The 18,829-nt window shown below is 40.3% G+C and overlaps 1 protein-coding gene across 3 annotated transcripts in view; it reads right to left on the reverse strand.

Moving 5' to 3' along the window:
- The window catches only part of mtmr14 (myotubularin related protein 14), a 65,023-nt gene extending 46,718 nt beyond the window's left edge, over positions 1-18,305 (reverse strand). For 2 of the 3 annotated variants that reach the window (XR_009064375.1, XR_009064374.1), the window contains exons 1-3: positions 17,556-18,305; positions 12,826-12,974; positions 3,288-3,396 (exon numbers count right to left, since the gene is read on the reverse strand). Coding sequence is in view for 1 of the 3 variants with exons in the window: in XM_057845598.1 (XP_057701581.1) it covers positions 3,288-3,396; positions 12,826-12,974; positions 17,556-17,690 (393 nt within the window). In the remaining 2 variants the exon portion in view is untranslated. The remainder of the gene's footprint in view (positions 1-3,287; positions 3,397-12,825; positions 12,975-17,555) is intronic. The other variant, XM_057845598.1, reaches the window with a different exon arrangement.
- Between the last annotated feature and the right edge of the window lie 524 nt (positions 18,306-18,829).

Below are 18,829 nucleotides of genomic sequence, written 5' to 3' on the forward strand. Positions count from 1 at the left end.
AAATCGAAAATAGTGTTTTATTTGTAGAACGAACGAATACTAGTATGGTGCTTTTCGAGAATATGTAGGGGAACTCATTCCCCAGCTTCTCCTGTTTTCTGACCAACAAGCTGACAGATCAATGACAATCCTGCTTTGCTCATTGGTTAAGGGACAGTGAGTTGTCATTACGATAACGGAAGACAACATAGAGGTTGGGAGATAAGAAGTTCGAGTAAAGCTTGAGTAAAACGCATGTTCAAAATGAAGATCATTTGTTTTCTTGTTCTTCTCTGTGTACATTATTTTGACTGAATTGTATTATATTTCTGTGTTCAGTAAATTTTATTTGCATTTTGAAATTATATTTAGAGGGATCATTTGCGAAACTGTTATTGCTGAGGGGACACCTCAGTTTATGTTTACACTTTTTTAAAAAGTTAAAAATACATTGCCTGTGACGGCCCTGGCCGTTTAACTGTCGTTTTATTTTGAGAAGCCTCCAGTCAGCTGATTGTCGCCTCCGCCAGCTGGCTGCCTCCCCTCCCAGCGTGACGTGTGCTGATCGACACCAAATGGGCAGACGTCGTGGCCGTCGCGGATTGGCCACTGAAGGACGCCGCCAACTTAAAAAACCAGCTGCTGTCAACGCTTTGAGAGGTCGCATTTGACAGCATTCGTGCTGCGTTCCTCCTCGCCAGCTGTTTGCTCGCCATACATTCGACGCATTCGATCGCTTGTTTGTTACACCCCCGCTGTTTCAGTGAGGTCTTTTGAGTTTTTCCATTAGTGGATTGTTTTTGTTCACCACTGTCAATAAGAGCACCGAAGCAGTAGGGGTAAGCTACCATTTTTGTTCAACCCGATTTCTCCTGTTTTGTTTAATATAGGAAGCCAGGGTAGTGGGGTCTTTTTGTTATGTCTTTTTGTACGATCAGGGTTAAGTTAGCAGGACGGGTTTAAGTGTAGATTCCTTTTGTTTGTTGTTTTGGCCTAGGCTTACCCTGAACACAAGCTTCTTCCGCATTTTGTATTCATTGTTACTTGTGATTTGGACTTGTGTAAATAAATTGTGTCCACTTGGAAACGTGTGGCACATTTTATGTTACGCCCTTAGCGAGCCGTCAGTGGGACGTCATATTGCCAATAATTATTGTTTTTTGATGTGCTTATATCACTCAGATATGGTCCTAATTCAGGTTTGAATAAAATTATCATATTACAATTACAGTACTACACTCCCCCGCCCCCAAAAAAATCACTTTTGACATAAAAAAAAAAAAAAAAATTCAAATGTGACGGTTATCAGGCTGACGGGCTCTACCAATGAGGTGTCCCTTATTTTTATTTTCTGGGAGTTGGCAACCATAGCAACAGCTAACGTTACCGTTTCCATTGACTGATGCTGGGCTGCTTGTGAGATCTGTTAATACCCCAGTAATGGCGGCCACCACTTGGGAGCGACGTCGACAAATCTCTACTTGGGTCTATAGATGAGACACACTCTAATGTCACAGATTACATTTCTAACATATGTATATTAGTTTTCTGAGCTTGTTACTAATGTGCAGCGGTAGGGAGAGTAGCCAAAAATTTTACTTAAATAAGAGTAATGTTACTTCAAAATAATATTACTCCAGTAAAATCAAAACTAGTCATCCAACAAATTTACTCAAGTAAAAGTATTTGGTGAAATGAATACTCAAGTAATGAGTAACACTGCGAGTAACTGCTTATGATGTTAGTTTCTTTTTTATTTGTTAAATAAACAATTTCTTTTTTTCTCAGCACAAAGTTATCTATATGAACTGTTATTATTTATCATACTGCACTATAACCTATTACACAACTACATTAACCCAAAGAAATACAAAAAAAAACTTAATTCCTACGAGAGAAAAGAATCTACAGAAATGAAGTAATATTCATGTAAAGAGCATGAGTGCCCTCTAGTGGAGAAAACATATTTCCTATTATACCAAAAGAATCTCCGGTTTTCCGTGGGCAATCAGTGCCAAATAAAAAAAAAAAAAGATAAATTGTCGACGACTCTGTCAAATACTTCGGATACTTACGGTACTTACAAATACTTACGGTGTTTTAAAGATGCCACATGACTGAACAGGTCGGCGTGATCATAGAACAGCAAGCTTGAGTCTAATTGGTATGATGGAGTCACATGATTTTTGTTGCTTCGTCTCATTGGTGGTTAGAGCCACTATTGTCATCATTTGACAAAAAAAGAAGTAAAATCTAATATGTAGAATAACGGGGAAAATGTAATGGCAGTATTTCTTCTTCACAAATCTACTCAATCTACACAGTCAGACGTAACAATACAGTCACATGACCACACACAAGCCTGCAGTCAGAAGTCCTACCATCACCTAAGTTCCATGAGTCTTTAAAGCACTGTAAAAAATAAACTATTTGACAGAGCACTGCTGTCAACATTACTCGAAAGCGCGGATTTAAATCTCTCTACTAGGTTTTATTTGGCACCGAGAGACCATGCTGTTCTGGACAGGTGATGTTTCATTTCTGTAGATTTTTCTCATGTGACGTCGATGATTTTTTTTTTTTTGTGCCTAATATGGTCACGTAATAGGTTATAGTACAGTTCAATAATAACAGTTCATATAGATGACTTTGTGCTGGGAAGAAAAAAAACACCGTTCAAAAAATAAAAAATGACATTGTAAGCAGCATTGCTTTAGTAATTTAAGGCTTTCCGAGAGTAACATATAATGTGAATATGTTTTATTTTTTGAGTAACTAACCCCAACACTTTATATACGATATTCTGTGGCACTTGAAAGATCAGTAAAATCCTTGAAAAACGACTGTCAGCTGAGTTAATCATTTCGTCGACTGTTTGCCTGAAAAGGCCTTTGGGATTGTTTGATGATTCAGTGCTCTATAGATGTTAACTTGAATTGACTTAGTGTAGCTATATTTTGCACCATAAAAGAGGCATATCATGCCAGATAAAGGTAGCTTCCTCTTCCAAGTGGCTTTTTTTTTTTTTTTCATTTTTCCGAAAATGTTAAAATAAGAGTTGGGCATTTATGCTATTTGGCTAACAATATGTAAAACTGCTTTGTTTGTTTGCAAATTTGTGCAAACAAGTGAAATTTGTGCAAATAAATGTTATGAAGTGGAGAATTCGCTTGTCAATAATAGCTGGTAATGTTCACTTCTGGTATGGCCAGTGGAAATGTGCGAGCTACTGTATATCAAGATTTGTGCTTTACATAGAAGATATAGACCCCAAGCAAAATAGTGGGTTTCCATTAACACAGCCGTACCTTGCCTCTGTAAAGAATGACAGGACAGACGAACCTCCCTCTGCATCGGGCCAGTTTACTCCGGTTCACCAGATCCTGAAGTTTACTGATCTGCAGTGTGCTCTCAAACCTGCAAAGACAACCAACCACTTTGTTTTAGTCAACTAAACCAGAGTCAACATAGTGCAATACGTTTAATAATAATAAAAAATAATAATGCCTGGGATTTATAGAGCGCTCTTTTTGGACACGAAAAGACATTTTGCATTTCATTATTCTTTCACTTGGCACTCGATGGTGGTAAGCCACTACTGTAGCCTAGGGCTGGATGTAGACATGTGCCGATTACCGGTTTCAAGGTATACCGTGGTATGAAAACGTCAAGGTTTCAAAACCACTAAAAAATTCCATCATACCATGTTCATTTGAGGTTCTCCCTTCAGGCAGGAGATACAGAGTCCCTTGTTTTAAGTCCAACAGGACAAAGAACTCGTTTTTATCAAGTGCGATTAGGCTGCTAAATTTGCACAATTCTCGGACCGAGAGGCAAAGCTGTTCATTGCATTTTTTAAATTGTGGTCTTTGTTATTTTATGTGTATGTGTTATCTGTTGTTGTGTATCTGTGTGCTCACCTGCTGTAAGATAAGGTTCCCCTCCTTAGGGGACAATAAACTTGAACTTGAATACCGTCCCTAAAGAATTAGCTATTTTTTATGTCCCAAATATGCATGGATAAATCCCTCGCTTGCAGCTCTACCCTACCCCCAATGGTTGTTGGGTCAGTGTCAGTGAGACAGCTGCGCTCCACGATGGCAGGAGGAGGTGAAACTCCTGAACTTTTTTCCCCATCGAAGAAAACGAAATCGCTGGTATGGGAATACTTCGGCTTCAGAAAAGTTACGGACAGCCGTGGCTTAGAGGGCCAACCGACATGTAAAACATGTTTGCGGAGGGTGGCTGCCTAGGAAGCAATACCTCCAATATGATTTTGCATTTTCACAAAATTAAAGGTTATTAAACACTGTAATAAACATATCCCACCAGCTACGAGAGTTAGCTCCAGCATGTTTAGCGCTGGTAAAATGTGGCCGTCTCTCTCTCTGGAAACTGTCTGTGTTGAGAAAGAGATTGTGTGTATAATGTATAAACATTATACGTGTCATACACACGTGGTTTTGATGGAAAGTAATTCAATTATTTTTGCTCTGATGGTAATAAGCTGTGGAAAAATAATACAATTACTTTTGTTCTGATGGTAATGAGCTGTGGCTGTGGGTTTTGCTCACCTAAAGGACTGCATTTATTTTCATTTATTTAGAATATTTTGTTATTTTACAAAAATATATTTTAACTTAATATTATACTTATGTTCCAATTTGTTAAAATGTTAAAAAAAAAAAAAAAAAAAACTTGAAGTTTTTTTTTTTTTTTTTTTTTTTTTTTTAAACCCACATATCTCAAAGTAACACATTTTAGAGGATGCTGCATTAAAGGAAAGTGGGAAGTCTGATTGTATAATAATAAATAAATTATAATAAATAACAAATAAAAAATTACAATAATAAATAGTATTATGAATATAATGGGAATATGTGTTTGAACAATTTGTTAAGAGCATTGTAAAAAAAAAAAAAGCAGGCAGACTTCTGCAATGCGAGTTAGCCAATTGTTCTTTTGTTGTACTTAAATCCTCATTTATTTATTTTTATTTTGTTTGAGGCTAAGCTCAGATATTTTAATTCATCTTAGCCAAAATAAATATCGCGAGCAAAAACATTTGTTTAACATTTCCTAAAATTGATTCGGCAACGCATTAAATTTCGTCATCTGATTACTCGGTTATTCGAACTAATTGTTAGAATAATTGATTACCTAAATAATCAATAGCTGCAGCCCTAATACTGAGTATCTATTTATGTGTTCCAGTGTAAACATCATCAAGCCAATTCCACGTCATTGTAAGCATACCCGGGAATTAGCCAGTTTCACAGCAATGTTGTTTTCCCAGGTTTTTCACCATTTCTAATCTAATTGTTCGATCTAATTGTTCATCAGTTTGTTTGACAGTCATTCTAATTTTAATAGCAGTGCTACTAAATTTAAAATTTCAATGCCGACGTAGAATGTCCTGCGCCTGCTAATATGAAACCATTCAAAACGCTTCAGCTGTGACATAAACCTCCTAACAAATCATTCACTTTCTTGTGCAACTTTGATGTCATCAACAGAGTTGGAACATAGTAACCTTTGCACTTAGATGAATGCTGTGCATACAAGGCAAATTGCACCTCACTGGATCGCGTTGTTTTTTTTTCATGAGAATGGCATCGTCGCTGTCCAATTGAGGTGTGACAATATATATAGAAGGTGATATATCGCAATACTTTGTATCCCAAAAGGTTATCGATATGCTCCTAACAAGAATCGATATATCGTTTTAAAAAGGTGTCACTATTTAAAATTAATAAAAAAAAAAAATAAAAAATAAAAAAGTGGAACCAACAGCTTGCTACCGAAATCTTCCATTACTATCGTATTTACGTTAGCTTACTGGCTGCCATTGACGGCGCTAGACATTCAATTCATTTTGACTGGATTGCATGTCTAGCGCCGTCAATGACACTGAAACCAGAGCATTCACAGGCTTCCTTAACAGCTTCCTGGTCATTTTAAGACATTTAAATGTAGATGTGTGTAGTAATGAGTTACATTTACTTGAGTAACAGTTACAGAAAAATCTACTACGTTGTAGTTTTACCACGCAATGCATTGTACATTAACTTGAGTAAATTTGTGAAGAAGAAACACTACTCCGCTACTCATGGGCTCTGGCTGCTCCAGAAGTTAGACTCTTCTCGTAAAAGTGGAGAGAGCGTGGCGTCCTAATCCATCAAAGTACCCCTACGTTTCCTGAAGGCGGCATCATTTGGGGTTGCTTTGATAGGCTGTCTCTCACAAGCCTACATACCTCTTGTCGAGGCCACCCCCCCCCCCCCCCCCCCCGTGCCAGAACATGCCCGAAAGTTTTAAAGTTAAAAAAAAAAAAAAAAAAAAAACATCTGAAAGTGAAAAAAAAACTGATCTGAAAGTGAAAAAAAAAATTTGAAAGTGAAAAGTCTGAACGTGGAAAAACAAAATGAAACTGAAAAAATAAGATCTGAAAGTGAAAAAAAAAATCTGAAAGGTGAAAATTACATAACAGAAACCAAAAAGTTAACATTTGAACCTGAAAATATCAACTTTGTAACTGAAAAAAATATATTTTTTCGCTTTTGAAAGATTAAAGAAAAAAAGAAACATTCAGTTTCAAATTTTCTTTTTAAATTGCTTCTTTTTATCAGATTACAATACTTTTGTCCTTGATTTAGCACCATACTAAAGGTGATGCAATGAAAAATGTGGGTGCACATACATTTTGTGCTGGTGCACCTTAAGAAATTGTCCAACCACTGCAAAAAGTAAGTGTGGAGCAATGTTCATTTTTTCCAATATCGTTTAGGCCTATTGCAAATGAAGCTTTTCAAATTATCTGGTGAAAATTCTTCTAGTTTTAATATTGCAATATAATATCGCAATATATTGCAATGCAAACACATAAAAAATTGCAATGATAGTTTTGTTTTCCCAATATCGTTCAGTTCTAATTTATACAGCTTTTTTTTGTATTACTTTTTAAGGGCAAAGAAAGTGACAAAATAATCCAGAAATACAATGGCATTGCCAAAAGATACAAAAATATATACATTTTATACTCTGCTACACTCCCGGAAAAAGCAGAAGAGGAAAAGAAAAAGTACAGTACTGTGACATGTTTCGAACTATTGCTCAAATTAACTTTTTTTCGGTATCGGATCAGGATTCTCAAAATCAGGTGACTCGGACGCTGGTCCAAAAATATGCGATCGGAACATCCCTAGTTATAGTACCAGGGTTTCCACTACGCCTTGCAAAAGAGATGCTTTTAAAGGCCGTTTTAATCTAGCGCCAGCCTAGAGTAAAGGGTTCAGCGGCAACCTTATCATTGTGTATTGTAATGTCCGTAACTAAGCGCACCTCCCTTAAGAGACGCTCGGACTTGGGAGCTGTGACGGAGAGGGAAGCGAGTAGGAAGAATGGGAGAACGGGCGAGATAGCGGTCACATGTTGCGACAGCCCGCTGTTATGTTGTTTTTGTATTTCTTTATTATTGTTGCCACAATAAAGTGGGTAATCCTATACCGACTCCTCTCCTTCTTCCCCCCATCCTGGGCATTACAGTATTTTGGATCGGATTTTTCAGCCAGTGAGCGGTGGACGGCCGTCTTGGACGGAACGGCAAGTATGAATGAATTTGTGCCGAGAGGCGGGGCCCAAAATAGAGCCTCAGAGCGCCGCCACGCTAACATCAACAACATATCCAATAGCAGAGGGGCAGGCGTGCTTATATCTGTGCTAACAGGCTGGTTGGGCGGATGGATATATGCAATCACGCCTGACAAAAATAATAAGTACGCTTTTTTTCAAGTTTCATGAGCTCTGGGACACTCGAAAAATGACTTTCATACCTCTCCTTGCTCAGCTAAATGGTAGCTCGATATGCGTTTGTGTGGAAATGTATTTCATGAACACCAACAAAAAAAAAAACAATAAACTATTCACCTTCTCCCCGAAAATAGTAAAACTCTTTACACGGCTATTAGTATTCCCCCTAGTCCTTGAAATGGGTCCGTTAACAGAAGGACTATTATTGTTGTGGAAATGTAGGGCCCAATAAAGGGAAAAAGGAGGACTATTGCTATGAGAAAAACAGTCGTATTATTACGTAGGGTAATGTCGCTGTTATCAGCTACGCATATTCATTTGTGGAGATTGAGTCGCTTCTAGGGTTGTTCCGATCATGTTTTTTTTTTGCTCCCTATTCAATTCCAATCATTCCCGATAATTTTCCATCCATCCATCCATCCATTATCTTCCGCTTGTTCCGGGGTCGGGTCGCGGGGGCAGCAGCTTTAACAGGGAAGCCCAGACTTCCCTCTCCCCAGCCACTTCAACCAGCTCCTCCGGCGGGATCCCAAGGCGTTCCCAGGCCAGCCGAGAGACATAGTCTCTCCAGCGTGTCCTGGGTCGTCCCCGGGGCCTCCCGCCGGTGGGACATGCCCGGAACACCTCTCCAGGGAGGCGTCCGGGAGGCATCCGAACCAGATGCCCGAGCCACCTCAGCTGGCTCCTCTCTACGCGGAGGAGTAGCGGCTCGACGCCGAGTCCCTCCCGGATGACCGAGCTTCTCACCCTATCTCTAAGGGAGAGCCCGGACACCCTGCGGAGGAAACTCATTTCGGCCGCTTGTATCCGGGATCTTGTTCTTTCGGTCACGACCCAAAGCTCGTGACCATAGGTGAGGGTAGGAACGTAGATCGACTGGTAAATCGAGAGCTTTGCCTTTCGGCTCAGCTCCTTCTTCACCACTACGGACCGGTGCAGCGTCCGCATTACTGCAGACGCTGCACCGATTCGCCTGTCGATCTCCCGCTCCCTCCTACCGTCACTCGTGAACAAGACCCCAAGATACTTGAACTCCTCCACTTGGGGCAGGATCTCATCCCCGACCCGGAGAGGGCACTCCACCCTTTTCCGACTGAGGACCATGGTCTCGGATTTGGAGGTGCTGATCTTCATCCCAACCGCTTCACACTCAGCTGCGAACCGCTCCAGTGAGAGTTGGAGGTCACGGCTTGATGAAGCCAACAGCACTAAATCATCTGCAAAAAGCAGAGATTCAATGCTGAGGTCACCAAACCGGACCCCCTCAACGCTTCGGCTGCGCCTAGAAATTCTGTCCATAAAAGTTATGAACAAAATCGGTGACAAAGGGCAGCCTTGGCGGAGTCCAACCCTCACTGGGAACGAATTCGACTTACTGCCGGCAATGCGGACCAGACTCTGACACCGGTCGTACAGGGACCGAACAGCCCTTACCAAGGGGCTCGGTACCCCGTACTCCCGGAGCACCCTCCACAGGATTCCCCTAGGCACACGGTCGAACGCCTTCTCCAAATCCACAAAACACATGTAGACTGGTTGGGCGAACTCCCATGCACCCTCGAGGACCCTGCTGAGGGTGTAGAGCTGGTCCACTGTTCCACGGCCGGGACGAAAACCACACTGCTCCTCCTGAATCCGAGATTCGACTTCCCGACGGACCCTCCTCTCCAGCACCCCTGAATAGACTTTACCGGGGAGGCTGAGGAGTGTGATTCCTCTATAATTGGAACACACCCTCCGGTCCCCCTTTTTAAAAAGGGGGACCACCACCCCGGTCTGCCAATCCAGAGGCACTGTCCCCGATGTCCACGCGATGTTGTAGAGGCGTGTCAGCCATGACAGCCCTACAACATCCAGAGCCTTTAGGAACTCCGGGCGGATCTCATCCACCCCCGGGGCCTTGCCACCGAGGAGCTTACCAACCGCCTCAGTGACTTCAACCCCAGAGATCGAAGAGCCCACCTCAGAGTCCCCAGACTCTGCTTCCTCAAAGGAAGGCGTGTCGGTGGAATTGAGGAGGGCTTCGAAGTATTCTCTCCACCGACTCACGACGTCCCGAGTCGAGGTCAGCAGTACACCATCTTCACTATACACAGTGTTAATAGTGCACTGCTTTCCTCTCCTCAGACGCCGGATGGTGGACCAGAATTTCCTCGAAGCCGTCCGGAAGTCGTTTTCCATGGCCTCACCGAACTCCTCCCATGTCCGAGTTTTTGCCTCGGCGACTGCCGAGGCCGCAGTCCGCTTGGCCAGCCGGTATCGGGCTGGCCAGCCCGATAATTTTTCCCGATCATATACATTTTGGCAATGCATTAAGAAAAAAATGAATATAACTCGGACGAATATATACATTCAACATACAATACATACTGTAAGTACTGTGTTTATTATGACAATAAATCCTCAAGATGGCATTTACATTATTAACATTCTTTCTGTGAGAGGGATCCACGGATAGAAAGATTTGTAATTCTTAAAGGATATATGTGACCAACTAAGAAAAGGCTTCAAAGACTGCCAAAATTCACTTTACTCATTTTACGCTGCCTTTTAGCTCTAAATATGGGTAAAACGACGCGATTATAGATTAAACGCGACAATGTGTGAGTGGGTCGTGCAGCGCATGCGTTAATTGCGTTAAATATTTTAACGTGATTAATTTTTAAAAAAATTAATTACTGCCATTAACGCGATAAATTTGAAAGCCCTACGTTAAGCTTAAACTTAAAAGACTCTGGATGAGTTCAAGACATTTTGTCTGTAACGTTAAATACAATTAGAAAACGATTTAATGAAAAAAAAATATATATATATATATATATATATATTAAAAAAAGACATGTCCGATATTTTTTTGCCTATTCCGATACTTTGAAAATGACATGATCGGACCCGATCGATCGGCATCATCTTTAGTCGCTTCCATTTCAGTAACCCGAAATCAACAGAAAGTGACCTGTAAATGCTCCCAAAATAACAGAAAGTGACCCATAGATGCCCCAAAATTATCTCATTGCCTGGCATTGGCTCCCACTGACGGCCATAGACATATGAGCCGTTTGAAGTAGGAGGGATGGCAGCTGCCAACCTCTCAGTTAAAACGGACCGGACGTCTACCAGTGATAAACTTATTCCAGTTCACAGCAAAAGGATGAAACAAGCTTGTTTCTGTATTAGTTATTTTGAAAAATATCTTACAATGACTTCCTGACCCATTTATGGATTATTGTTGTATCGTTATATCGTGAGATCATCGTGAGCCTTGTATGGCAAATCATATTGTATCATGTGGGACCCAGAGGTTCCCACCCATACTGTCCAATACAAAACACTTCAGTTCAAATCAAATGTTTTTAACCAACTAAAACATGTAAAGAATATTTTGGGACATTTCTTCAAAAAATATATATACAGTGTATCACAAAACTGAGTACACCCCTCGCATTTCTGCAGATATTTAAGTATATCTTTTCATGGGACAACACTGACAAAGTGACACATTGACACAATGGTAAGTAGTCTGTGTGCAGCTTGTATAATAGAGTTTATTTTCCCCTCAAAATAACTCAAAATATAGCCATTAATATCTAAACCCCTGGAAACAAAAGTGAGTACACCCCTTAGAAACTACATCCCTAAATGTCCAAATTGAGCACTGCTTGTCATTTTCCCTCCAAAATGTCACGTGACTCGTTAGTCTTACTAGGTCCAGGTGTGCATAGGGAGCAGGTGTGTTCAAATTTGTAGTGCAGCTCTCACACGCTCTCATACTGTTCACTGAAAGTTCCAACATGGCGCCACATGGCAAAGAACTCTCTGAGGATCTTAAAAGACGTATTGTTTTGCTACATCAAGATGGCCAAGGCTACAAGAAGATTGCAAACACCCTGAAACTGAGCTGCAGCACAGTGGCTCAGATCATCCAGCATTTTAAAAGAGCAGGGTCCACTCAGAACGGGCCTCGGGTCGGTTGTCCAAAGTAGCTGAGCGCACGTGCTGAGCGCCACATCCAAATGCTTTATTTGAAAGATTGTCGCAGGAGTGCTGTCAGCATTGCTGCAGAGATTGAAGAGGTCGCACTCTACATCAAATTGGTGTGCATGGCTCTCACCCCAGGAGGAAGCCTCTTCTGAAGATGGTACACAAGAAAGCCCGCAAACAGTTTGCTGAACAAACTGCAACAAAGCACATGGATTACTGGAACCATGTCCTATGGCTGGATAAGACGAAGATTAATTTGTTTGGTTCCGATGGTCTCAAGCATGTGTGGCGGCGACCAGGTGAGGAGTACAAAGATAAGTGTATCATGCCTACAGTCAAGCATGGTGGTGGGTATATCATGTTCTGGGGCACATGAGTGCTACAGGTGTTGGAGAGTCACACTCCATTGAGGGAAACGAACTCCAACATGTACTGTGAATTACTACAGTAGAGCATGATCCCCTCCCTCCAGAAACTGGGCCGCAGGGCAGTGTTCCAGCATGACAATGACCCCAAACACAGGCTGAGGGTAAAGGTGATGGACTGGCCAAGCGTGTCTCCAGACTTGAACCCAATAGAACATCTTTGGGGAAGTCTCAAATACCCGGCAGCTCCGCAACGTCGTCATGGAGGAGTGGAAGAGCATTCCAGTGGCAACCTGTGAAGCTCTGGTCAACTCCATGCCCAGGAGAGTAAAGGCAGTTCTGGATAATTGTGGTGGCCACACAAAATATTGACATGTTGTATGTTAATATTGACAACTTTCACTAAGGGGTGTACTCACTTTTGTTGCCAGGGGTTTAGATATTAATGGCTATATTTTGAGTGATTTTGAGGGGAAAATAAATGAACTATTATATAAGCTGCACACAGACTACTTTTTATTGTGTCATTTTGTCAGTGTTGTCCCATGAAAAGATATACTTAAATATCTGCAGAAATGCGAGGGGTGTACTCACTTTTGTGTTACACTGTATGTAAGTACGCCCAACATTTTCGACTCATGTTTTTCACTGGAGAGCTACAACTTTCCACCGTTCCAGATTGAAGCTGTACCTGTCTCGATCAACATCCGTGCATTCGTACTCCAGGAACACTATCCGCCGTGGGTAATGGCCACAAACTTCACCGTTGGCGTTATGGATGATACTGTACTTGTAATCTCGGGCAAATAACTCCAAACAACATGTTTCAATTGCCTCCATCTGAAAATACAAATAGGTTGACAATTCTTAATACAATCATATTCAAATTGCTCTCGTTGGAAAAATCTACATTCTAATGCAAAAATCGAACATCTATGATAAAGTGTGTGTGCGTTGCAGAGGTGGCTAGTAACACGTTACATTTGAGTAACTTTGGGAGAAAAATGTACTTCTAAGAGTAGTTTTAGTAGGCCATACTTTTTACTTCTTTTCCGTAGAATTGTGAAGAAACGCTACTCTTACGCTACTCTCGTCGTTACATTTTTACTCTCATATTCCATTTTTTTGTTGGTGCCAGAGACGCCAACAGTGGTTCTACCAGTTTCACCAATGAGATGTCACAACAATCACTAAATGACTATCATACTACTCAGACCCAAGTTTACCATTCTACGATCATGCCTGCCTGTTCAATCACGTGGAGTCTTTAAACCACCATTTTGACATAGAGCGCCGGCAGTTATATGATTCGCAAGCATGGCTTTTAATCTCTCGCTCAGTTTTTATTTGGCACCGAATAACCACAGAAAACCGGAGATATGATCCTTTTAGTTTCATAATAGGAAATATGTTTTCTCCACTAGAGGGCACTCATGCTCTTTAGACGAATAACGCTTCATTTCTGTAGATTTTTCTCTCTTGCCAGAATTCAATTATTATTTTATTTTTATGTCTTTGTCCTAATGTAGTTGTGTAATAGGTTATAGTACTGTATAATAATAGTTCATATAGATAACAAAATAGATAATAAAAATATTGTTTTAAAAAAATCTAACATCATAAGCAGTTACCCACAATGTTACTCATTACATGAGTATAGCGGTACCTCTAGACATCGACGAATTCAATTAATTTTTTCAAATTTCTTTGGCTTAAAGTGGTTATGTAATAGCCTGGAACTCTAGACTCACCGCTGTTCCAGCTATAGAGTCTGGCGACTGTTCCGCGGATCACATTTCCCTGGGCGGAGCAAGCTTCAGCAAACAGACAGCGGAGTGGACTAATCAGCGACGGACGGACGTGACGTTGGTAAAGCGACAAGAAACTCTAGCGCGAGGACGTAAACATACGAGGAAAGCGGAGAAGTTTATTCAACATGGCTAGCGCGAGACAGACTGTTGGTTTCAGTCACTCAATGTGTTTTTGGTCATTTAAAACTGAATTTACTGCAGAGTGGAACATGTTCTCGGCTCTCCCGTTCACCATCTGTGTTGTTGTGGAGACGACTTCCGACGCGCAAGAGTTACAATGCTCGTTAAGAAAACGTCTAGAGCTGTCCCGACTAGTCGACATAGTCGACGTCATCGATGACGTAAATCCGTCGACGAGCACAACATCCCGTCGACGGTTAATGAAGGGTTAAAAAAATATATGCGTGGAAAGTTAGAATGTCGGATGCTCTGTTTGCAAGCGGGGAAAGCGGCACAAAGCCAAAAAAAGCGTACCAGAGTGTCCAAAACATTGCCTTATTTCAAAGAAACAAAGGAGAGTACACTCTTCTGTCCTGTCTCTTCAATGCCAAGCTTGGCTGCACGTCGGCCGTGAATAAACACCTCAAGCGCCTTCACGCAGTTTGTAATTTTTTTTTTTTTTCATTTTTTGTACACCAGAGGGTGCTGTCGCCTCACTAAATAATAATGTTTCATTGACAATGGGCCTTATAAGTGCTATTAGTATTGTTCTTAATGCTAATTGAAAGGTTTATTTCATGTTATGGTTTATTTTATGGTATAGAAAATTATATAAGGTTAAAAGGTCATAAATATATACAGTATATACAGTGATTGCACTCAAGGGACAGATTGTCAATGATAAGGTAATAAATTAAGGTAAAGGCAATTCATATAGGCAATTCATTGATATATAAATAAGGTTTAAAAGGAAAAAGGTGAAAAGTTTTTGTTAATTTCTAATTGTGTTGCTTTATTTGTGTGCACCGTAGCTCTTACAGTGTGTTTACATCAAGGATGGAAGAAAAGTTGTAAACCATCAGTTTAAGAGACCATCTTTTCAATCGGGATGCTACACTAGTTAATTCTATCAGCATTTGAACTCATTGTTTATTTGTGATTTATTATTGTTATTTACGTGTTTATTTGTACTTTAATAAATAATTTGAGTGTTCCAATATGTTTTTTGTGAATTGATAAGCGTCAACAAAAATTTCATTGCTAAATTAGTAAAAAAAAAAAAAAAAATTTAATTATTAGATTAGTCGACTAATCGTAAAAATAGTCGGTTGACTAATCGGGAGAAAATTAGTCGTTTGGGACAGCCCTAAAAACGTCACGCAAATAAACGAATCCGATTGCATAGACGATTTCGTTCGGGCTTGAGAGGCCAATAAGGAGCTGGGTCCCAGACTCTGCAGCTGGAAGAGCGGTGAGTCTGGAGTTCCAGGCTAGTTATGAAATAGGTTATAGTAAAGTATAATAACAGCATTTCCGATAAGGTGATCCCTCGTTTTCCGCGGTAAATTGGGGAACCCCCCCATGAAAATCTGTTAAGTAAAGGCGAGTTTGGGGGGAGGTGTTTTCAATGTATTTATTAAGATTTAACAGCATTGAAACGATACATATAAGACATGTTTTTGTCCCTTTTTTCCCTGAAAGTATAATTAAAAAAAAAATTATAAGTATATGTAAATCAGGTATGGGCAAGTTCGGTTCTTGAGAGCCCCTATTCAACTTGTTTTCCATGTCTCCCTCCTTAAATCAAATGATCAGCTCATCAGCAAGCTCTGCGGGAGCCTGTTATCGATCCTGATTATTTGATTCAGGCATGTTGGTGGGAAACATGGATAATAGGCTGGATCTCGAGGACCGGACTTGGGCACCCCAGATGTAAATGGTAAATGTAGATAGTTTTTAAAGCTCTGCAAATGTAATAATTAGGATATAAATTAGATATATATTAAAGAAAACAATGATTTGTGCACGTATACATGCACATATTTAAACATTTTTGAATAAAATACTGTCTTGTTTTTAATTGAAAATAATCCGTGATAGATTAGGGGCGCGAAGTTTGAAGCGCGATACGGCAAGGGATCACTGTCGATAACTTTATGCTGAGAAAAAAAAAAAAAAAAACATTGTTTAAAAAATTTAAAAAATCAAACATTGTAAGCAGTTACTCACAATGTTACTCTTTACTTCAGTATTATTTCCACCAAATATTTTTTACTTTTCTTAACAACATTTTTTGGATGACTACTTTTATTTGAGTAATATTATTTTGAAGTAATGCTACCCTTACTTGAGTAAACTTTTTGGATACTCTACCCACCAATCATGTGTAAGAATTAGTGCTGCAACGATTCATCGATTAACTCGAGTATTCGATGGAAAAAAAAAAATCGAATTAAATTTTGCTGCTTTGAGTATTCGTTTAATTAATATGGGGTTACAATGGTTTATTTTGAAAGTGTTTGCATTTAGTTTAATTGATTTGGATGGATACACTGCCCTCTGATCTGCCTCACTTCACATTGCTGAATCCAGCTGCTCCCTGTTAAGACCAACATACGCCAAGTTTTTGTTTGAGGTAATGTTTTTTAATGCATTCATAATTTAGTTTCTAAGTATATTTAGCCATTTTTTGTAGGAATATGTGTCTGAACCATTTCTTAAGAGCATTGTAAAAAAAAAAAAGTTTTTTTTGCACTTAAGCTAGCGGACTTTTGCTATGCAATGCAAGTTAGCCAATTGTTCTTTTGTTGTACATAGATCCTCATTTATTTAGTTATACCGTTTGAGGCTCAGCTCAGGTATTTTAATTTTCCATGTTCCTTATCACATTACTCGATTATTCGAACTAACTAGTTCATCGATTAATCGACTACTAAAATAATCGATAGCTGCAGCCCTAGATGCAATTGTTGCCTGTTTTCAACAATGTACATTGAAAATAAAGACATTAATTGTTTGAAAATGTTTCAATATTAGGTGAAATTTCTTGTTTTCTCATGTATATTTATAATTGCTGTTTACCTAAAAAAATGTTTAATCCAATTACTCTATTAATCGATAGAATTTTCAGTCGAATACTCGATTACTAAAATATTTGACAGCTGCTGCACTTGTAAGAATGAACATTCCCGGACTCCAGTCAGTGTTTGCGGTAACCTTTCGAACTAGCTACGTCCCGATCCGATACGCCGTATCGGCGTCCGATATGGCTATTTTTGGAGTATCGGAGTGCCATCGCGTGGTTTTTAGTACCATCTTGCTTTTCGGCCGCTGTAACTCAAACCACGAGGCAAACATGTCTGTTGAATGGGACTATGTCAGTACTTCTCTTTAGAAACTAATGATAGCAACAGAGCATCGTGTTATATTTGTCAACAGAGTATTTCTTGAGGAAGTACCAGCAGGGCTCACTTTAATACAAATTGTCACTTACTGGTTGCATTATTTTACCATTATTTTTTACTGGTCTAAAAATATGGGCATCGGATCGTTATCGGCTACAGATATATTGAAACAAATCGTATCGTAAAACCAGCATATCGGGACATCCCTTTTTGGATAGAGCACAAAACTATTAGTCCAAAAACAGAAGAGAAGATTTCAAACCCACCCGAGGAGTGACTTCCTTTGCTCTGTACTGGGTTTTCGAAAACAAGTCTATCAAATCCATTATTTTTTCGTCCTTCCTGGCCGACAGGCCGGCGGCCTTGAAGCCGCCGGCAACGGAGGGGGAGGCGGCCATCATTCTGCCTCGAGCCGCGGTGGTGGGCTCCAACCGGACGCGATCTCCTTCAAACACCGCAACTCCTTTTCCACTGGAACGGTAAGAGCGACCGGGCCATCCCTTCCCGGCCAGTCTTTTCCTGACTGCCCTCTTGAAGGGAACAGTGCCGGAGTGTCTTTTTGAATTCAGGGCAACGGCGAACTCTTCCTCTTTCGAAAGCGAGAGCACAACGCAGAGTCCGGTTACCGCGAACTATAAAGCAGCTCGTTTAGCTCCGCATACCTCGTTTGGAATTAAAATAACTTCAAATTAATAACAGTCATTTAAAAAATGATTAAATAAACGCTACTAAAATCACGTGAAACAATCCTGCAGTTCCCTTAATTGTGTTTCTGATGGAAGTTGAAGCGCCCACTTAGCCAGGAAACATCCAGGATCCGTCACGGCCTGCTCGCATTTCATTGAAGTGAAGACTTCATGTTTGATTAGAAACCATGGATATGGCTGCAACTATACAGAAACCCCATTCCAAGGTGGTACCTCAGTGGAATTTGAAATCTGACAGGAGTGACGTGGTGGTAAACGCCAACAGTGAGCAGCTATGTTGCAATCGGCAATCCGTAGATGTGGTAAACAGGAAGCTGCTGCATCCACGTGACACATAGTCATCATATATAAATGAGGATAGATGTTCGAAGCTGGAGTCCCTGATGTAGGTAAATGGCGGCCATTTTGCATCAGGGGCCTTCTCTGATAGCTTCCGCTGTAGCTGACGTAAATAAGGGATTTCTCCACTAAAATATTCTGAATTTGCTTAACTCTTGACTGATTTAAAAATTGTTTGGTTGTTAACAAACCACATTAGCGTGACTATGAATCAGGCTGGATTTGTTTTTATTTTGAAATATTAAATAAACTCCAAAACTACTGCGTTTCTGACGTTAATGCCAAACGACACCGTTTGAAAATTGGTTTAAAATTGAGTATAAGAATTTCAAAGTGAACGCTCCGTTTACAATAAAGTTTCTTCAATGGATCCGACGTAAAATGGCGACACCCATTCCTATTGGCGCATGGCGTATATTTTACATCTAGCTTGCCTATTATATCTGTACATTGCAGTACGCGCGAAATGGTCAGCAGTGGTCGCTGAAAAACCA

The sequence above is a fragment of the Corythoichthys intestinalis genome, chromosome 9 (genome assembly GCF_030265065.1).
Source record: "Corythoichthys intestinalis isolate RoL2023-P3 chromosome 9, ASM3026506v1, whole genome shotgun sequence".
In the NCBI taxonomy this organism is placed as follows: domain Eukaryota; kingdom Metazoa; phylum Chordata; class Actinopteri; order Syngnathiformes; family Syngnathidae; genus Corythoichthys; species Corythoichthys intestinalis.